Source organism: Helianthus annuus, chromosome 11, assembly GCF_002127325.2.
Source record: "Helianthus annuus cultivar XRQ/B chromosome 11, HanXRQr2.0-SUNRISE, whole genome shotgun sequence".
In the NCBI taxonomy this organism is placed as follows: Eukaryota; Viridiplantae; Streptophyta; class Magnoliopsida; order Asterales; family Asteraceae; genus Helianthus; species Helianthus annuus.
Window position 1 is genome coordinate 183,561,953 of NC_035443.2, and position 6,958 is coordinate 183,568,910.

General features: G+C 33.5%; 1 protein-coding gene across 1 annotated transcript; it reads left to right on the forward strand.

Moving 5' to 3' along the window:
- Positions 1 to 5,607: 5,607 nt before the first annotated feature.
- On the forward strand, positions 5,608 to 6,958 carry LOC110887473. Its single transcript, XM_022135084.2, has 2 exons — positions 5,608 to 6,029; positions 6,803 to 6,958. The coding sequence occupies exons 1-2, from the start codon at positions 5,669 to 5,671 to the stop codon at positions 6,952 to 6,954; spliced, it is 513 nt and encodes a 170-aa protein (XP_021990776.1). The 5' UTR covers positions 5,608 to 5,668; the 3' UTR covers positions 6,955 to 6,958.

Below are 6,958 nucleotides of genomic sequence, written 5' to 3' on the forward strand. Positions count from 1 at the left end.
TTCATTTATCAATTTAGAATTATGTTCCGTAACATCAAGTAGTGTATTTGAGTTTTTTTTTATAGTAATTGTTGTCTCTGTAATATCGGTCGCTTAGCATCTTGCTATGTGGCCGGTTTATGGGTAATAAAATGTTCCGTTTTGAGTACATTTCTTTCATTTCAAATTTTATGTCAACATTGTTAAATATTATATAATTAACTTTGAGTAATCCGCGAAACTCGCGGGTTCTTAAACTATATTTAAATATATATAACATATATTAAAAAAATTTCTAAATAGTTCATATACATATATTTGATTATTTACATTTTCTATTAGGTTAAATAAAAAAAGTTAAACTGAGATAACTCTATTAGTTTACAGGGCAACCCAAAATCTAAGTGGGTGCCTCCTTCGTTAACTGGTCGTATGTTTCGCAATGACAATCAACAAAAGTCAATGGTAGTCACTTTCTAGAGTTGGTTTGTACTTGAAACAACATGTCATCTCTCATGGTCAATTGTATGTTGCTAAAAACATGAGATGGAGTGAAAATACCAATACGTGACAACGACAAACCTACAGATAAAACAACTAATGTGGTTTATAAAGAGATTTTCAACAAATTGTGATCGTTGCATATTCATTTATTTCAATTTGTCGTTGTAATCTAATATATTTGTTTGTGTTTTAACGTGTATAAAAGTATAATATTTAATGTCAGCGGTATTAATGAAGAAATTTCTTTTACCAATCCGTGTAACACACGGGGTCTTAAGCTAGTTTACTGTTGGTGCACTTGTGTCTGTACTTTGTCTGTATTCGGTCTATATGTAAACGATGTCCTAGTTAGTCTGTAAGTTGACCGAGTCAACCATCCTCCGGATTGACTTGGTCAAACAGTTAGTTATTGGTTGTCATTTGTCTGGCTCGAAGGATGCTCATCGAAGGATAATACTGATCCTTCGATGAACTCGAAAGATGAACCTTCGAATGGATGATCGATAGATCATCCTTCGAGGTGAATACTAATCCTTCGATGACTTGATGTTCGATAGATGATCCTTCGACCATCTATCAGATCCTTCGGACTAGACAACCTAGGCTGGGTATATATATACCCATGCAGTGTATGTGTTAGATTTAGACACTTAGAGAGACAGATAGAAAGATAGTATTCTTGAGAGCATTCTGTCCGAAACACACACACACACTTTGAGAGTTTGCAAGTTAGATTTGTAAACATTGTGCTTGTAACCGAAACCTTCATACGTATTAATACATTGGTGTTAATCGGTGAACCTTGTGTGTTGTGTTTATACTTGCTTCATCCCGGTTTGCTTGCTAGCTTGGATTCCGCACTCGCTAGTGAGTTTGTATAACAAGGTTTAGGTTCGTCATCCTCCGTGAAGGGACCTACAAGTGGTATCAGAGCCGTGGCTCTTTACCTTGTTTAAAACCGGTTTTTGTTCAAGTTCTTGGTGTGTTTGAACACTTGGTTTAGCACTCGTTTTTGGTAGTTTTTCTTGCATTTTAAACTGGAAAACGTGTTCTAAACCTTTCGGGTGTGTTCAGGTTGGGTTGGGTAACTTGAAAACTTGTTTTTAAGTGACTTTGAATTTTCCGGCCAAGATTCCGGTTATCTCCGGTGACTGGACTTGTTGGATAAGATTTGCCTTTTTGGGAAATCTTGTTTGAAAGTCAAAAAGTTGGTGAAAAATCGTGTGCAGAACATCCCTTCTGCGGAAAGTTGGTACACCAACCTGTCACCTTTTTCACCAACCTGTCACCTTTTCAGTTGTGTCAGAGCTCTTCGAAAGACATCCTTCGAATTGTATCGTGCCCTAAACGTGTTGATCTATTCAAAACACGAAACCTGTTAAGCCCAAACATGATACATATTAAGTACGTGTCATTTAATGTTCTGTTAACAGGTTCGTGTATGAAAATGTCAGCCATATCACCACCATGCCCCAACCTCATGCCACCGTTCATACCGGCTAGAGCAGTATTCCACACCCATCATTTTTCAGACCACCACAGACCCATTACACATTAAAACTAAAAACACAAAGTGGTTACTGAAAATTAAAAACGAAATCTATTTTGGGCCAAATGTGTATACAACTACATAGCTAGGGACGATTAATTAATATAAGTATATAACTCAACACTTAATTAAAAAATACTGGAATTTTCCGAGTCTCATTTAACAAGGGATGGGAAAGAAAAGAGATGAAAATATGAAAAAACCATGTTCCCAAGATTTTTTAAGGATAGAAGGGGAGGGAAAAGGAGGGAAAAGGGAAGAAAATTTGTACGTATATTTATCCTCCCAAATCGGAGAGATTTAGGGCTGTTTAAAAAGCCCGTGGCTCGACGCTCGCTCGAAGAAATTCGAAAAAAGCTCGGCTAGAAGTCAGCTCGGTTTTAAACGAGCTGGCTCGGCTCGGTTTCTAAACGAGCTGAGCCAGAGCCAAGGTAGGTTCGGTTCGTGGCTTGCTCATTAGTTGGCTCGCTCGTTTGGCACATTTAAATTAAACCCCAAATTATGTGTGTGTGTTTGTTTATATACATGTATTTTACTATATCTAAGCTAGTTTACCTCCAATTTAGGTTAATTATATAGGATCAGCAATCTAAGCTAGTTTACCTCCAATTTAGGTTAATTATATAGGATTAGCAACTAAAATAAACTTTAGTAAGTTAATTAGAACAATTTTTTTATTTGTGACCTCTCCTAAAACTTGGTTATCATTTTGTGAAATATTCCTGTTAATTTACTTGTAAGCTAATCACGGAAGTGGCTTCAAATTAGCTTTAATACGTTAATTACGTATAATTATTTATAATAGGTTTACTTACACAATTAAATAATAAGAGAAAAAGAAAAATTGTATTTTATATATTACAAGTTAATTCCTGTGGTTTCTTCAAAGTTCAAGGTTGGGTACTAAGTTCTCAGTTAGTTTTTAACAATTGTTAGCCTTAAGGGCCTAGGATGTTACAAAATCAAAAGTTAAAACCTTAGATTGTTACTTTGAACTATTAGCACCTGAGGTTGTTACTTTCCAAAAACCACAGGGACTAACGGAGTAGTTAACTCTAATTTTAACGAGTGAACATAAACTAACATTTATTTTCAATATATCTGTTTGTTATATTAACGAGTGAACATAAAATAACATTTACTTTCTTAATGAACAAACATAAAAGAAAGTACGTGTTCTAAATATATTAAATTGTTACATTATTATTATTATTACTAGGTTATAGACCCGTGTATTACACACACGGGTTGAATAAAAGAAATATTTTACTTATGATAAATACCATAAAAATTGCTTGAAACCACCCATAATAAAATAATATCAATTTTGTCATTGAATTTAAAAAAAATTAATACTTTTTTATATAAATTCACACAATGTAAAAGGCCAATATGTCACGTATAATTATGGCTAATTATTATTTTTAAATACATAAGTTAAAACTTACCATTTATACAACTAATTTGAAATGAAGAACTGGACATGAAGAATTTGAAAGCACTGCTAAATTTTAAAATTTAGTTTGAGCACATATTTCATTAATCGTTTTCACTTTAATATTATATTTTATTTTGTTTTCTTTTATTTTTTGGAATAGTAAACTTTAAACATTTTTTTAAAGGACCAGAAAACTATTATAAAGTTGAAAAACATAATTTATATAGTTTTTTCCTTTTCGTTGTTATATCGAGTGCCAGTACACAACGAATCAAATTGATACTGATCAAAACTGATTTCATACCGCATCATACGAGGGGATTACAATAGTTATTTCTTTAAATTATATATGTTCTTGTTAATAACTAAAACAAATCAAGCACTCCCGATTAGTTTATACAACACGTTATATGTAAACTCATAGAGCTATGTAAATATCTTTTAGAATAATGAAAAATAACTTAATTATTAGTGATATTAACTTATAGCTGTAAAATAAAATATAATGTTATAGTTATATAAAATTTAAATTAATATCAATATTCCTCAACCCATGTGATAAATATGAATGTTTAAGAAAATAATATTTATTACATATTTTAAGCGTGTGATAAGGATTACATATAAGTTTATGATTTAGATTTTTTTATATTCAACCTTATAAATTAAAATAATATTCAATCTAATGTTTTTCAAAATTTAACCCGTGTAATATGCGGGTTAATATTAACAACAAATTTGATGTTAGATATCTTACTTCAAACAAACCCTAAATCATGAAGCTAAATTATTAAATAAAAGTAAAAGGATAACCAAAATGACTAAAGTAAACCCATAATATATATTATTACTTTACCATTATTTAGATTTTTTCAATTATGAAGATGTTCGATGATAAATTCTGTATTATTGATAAAACTTTTAGCACCGACTTAGATATGTTGAATTATTACGTGAGAAAATTAAGAAAACAATTGTTTTTTTATGTATATACATGTAGAATAAAATTTGATTTATATTTATATTTGTATATACATGTGATGTGATGTAGATTCAAATATTGTAACCTGATTAATCAAACTCTTCCTTGCAAAGAAAAGTGTATTCATTCGTAAACCCCAAAGCCTCAAAGCCCGTTGCAAAAAGTCTAGTAGAAAAGAATTAAAGATATATCTACATTAAAGTTCATAAAATTAAAATTTATACCAAGTTTTATTGATAACGCATGATTTTTTCATTGCAACTTTTTTTTAACTTTATAATATAAAATTAATAAATATTAAGAATAATAACAATATATACCAAAAAAAATAACTAAGGGTTTAACGGAATGAATTGAATACAGCCAAATATTATTCTCGCACAAAAAAGTCTGTAAGAACTTCTTTCATACGTGGCAGCAGCTCATTGGGTATTTGGCACATGAGAAAAGAGGGTGGGGACTAAAGTGTAAAGGGAGAATTAGATTAAGGACTAAAGTGTAAATATACAACGCTATATATAACGTCTTGTCAAATCACTTCAAATCACTTTCACTACTACAAATCACTCTCTCCAGTACTACAAATCACCATGAAATTTAGGTCACGGGTATGGGGCGTGGGTTGGGGGAAAACGCCCAAGCCACCATCCCGGGTGGGCTTGAGTTAGGGCGTGGCCCTTGGGGCTTGGGTTTCAAGCCGGGCGGGGGAGCAAGCTGACATGGCGGGTTGTGAATGACCCATTCAAACTAGCCGTTGGAGGCTATATTTAAAAAAAATCTTTTTTCCTTTATAAATACTTACCAGGTAACGTATGATGATGATGGTAGAGCGGTCGTAACCTACCATGATGATTTCCCCCAACCAGATAACGTAACAGACGAAGATAAAGCGGCAAATGAATTTTTTATAAAGTCAAAGGATATACATCACAACCTTCGATCTGATTTGGTGGAACATGTTTCAACGATTCATGGGTTCGAAACCGACGAAGACGACGAAGAATGATAGGTTTTTATTTTGATAATTATTTTGTATGTTTATTTTAATAATTATGTTGTATGTTTATGTAGTTTTTGGTTATAAATATATATATATATATATATATATATTTAAAAAAAGCTGATGTGGCTTGGCCACGCCAGCCAAACCACGCCCACCATACCCCCTTCAAATGTGGGTTGAAGACTTGAGTTTTGAAATTCCACGTGTCAACCAATGTCCAACCCAAGCCCCACCATACCCCATGGTCTTACGCAGATGCTGTTACGTAGGAAAAAAAGTGCAATGGACACAATTGCGCCGGCAGTCATCCGACCGCCGACCACGCGCATTGTGAGGCCGGAAGTCGAGAGTCCGATTACGAAGGTGTTGGAGCCCGAAGTTGAGACTCCGATTCCGGTGAAGCCTAGGCGACAAGTAGTTATAACCGATCTGAAGCAGCTCAGCAAGAGGTGGATTTTCCACAGGGAATTGGATACTTTGTTAATCAACGATATGAGATTCGAAAATGCAGTGCATATTGGTCAGAAAATAGGCTCCTCCAGCAAGATATGGGGAAGCACCCCACTCAAATGCGGTAAATACGGTTTCTCTTATCTTATTATTGATTTAAGTTGATTGTTAATGTAATTTAACTGTCCGTTCAATGAAATCAGTCTCGTGTCTCTGTTTTACGGCTTTATTAATAGGCTAAATGGTTTATTGGATAAAAGGTATTGTTATCTGCTGTAGGTTTAGGTTTATTGATGAACTGTATTAGGATGGAACGGATGTTAATCTGACGAACGGTAATAGGTTTATTTGAAGAATGTAAATGTAATATGCTGTGCTCTGCTCTGCTCTATTTTTGTTTTTTAGGGTTAGGGTGTTAACTGGCAAGGAGATAAATCTGTTTGCTAGTGTTGTTATATTAGGTTGAATATGCTCTGTTTTTGTTGGATATTAATTTGTCAAGGAGAGAATCTGTTTATTAGTTTGCTGGATTGAATTCTTCACTGTACTCTTTTTTTGTTGGATCTTAATTTATTTTTTGTAGGATGTTAATTTGCTGGATTGAATTGTTATTGTTAATGTAAATTAACTGTTAATTAATCATTTCATTGAAATCAGTCTCGTGTCTCTGTTTTAACAGTTTTGTTAAAAGGCTAAATGGTTTATTGGATAAACGGTATTGTTATCTGCTGTAGGTTTTAGGTTGATTGATGAACTGTATTAGGATGGAACAGATGTTAATTTGTCATAAATCTATTTGTTAGTTTTTTCTGGATTGAATTGTTCACTGTGCTCTGTTTTTGTTTGTAGACAATGTTTTGTGTAATTAGACACTTAAGGATGTTTGCTAATCAACAGGGGTTGTTCGTGGTGGGGCCCACTGGGGTAAGAAATTGAAAGAGGCACAAGGGCATGTCACACCCCGATTTCCACGTGTATCACCGGTGGGACCGGTAGGGGATTACCGTGATGTAGTTGGCAACAATATAGTCAAACCACACAATATATAAATGC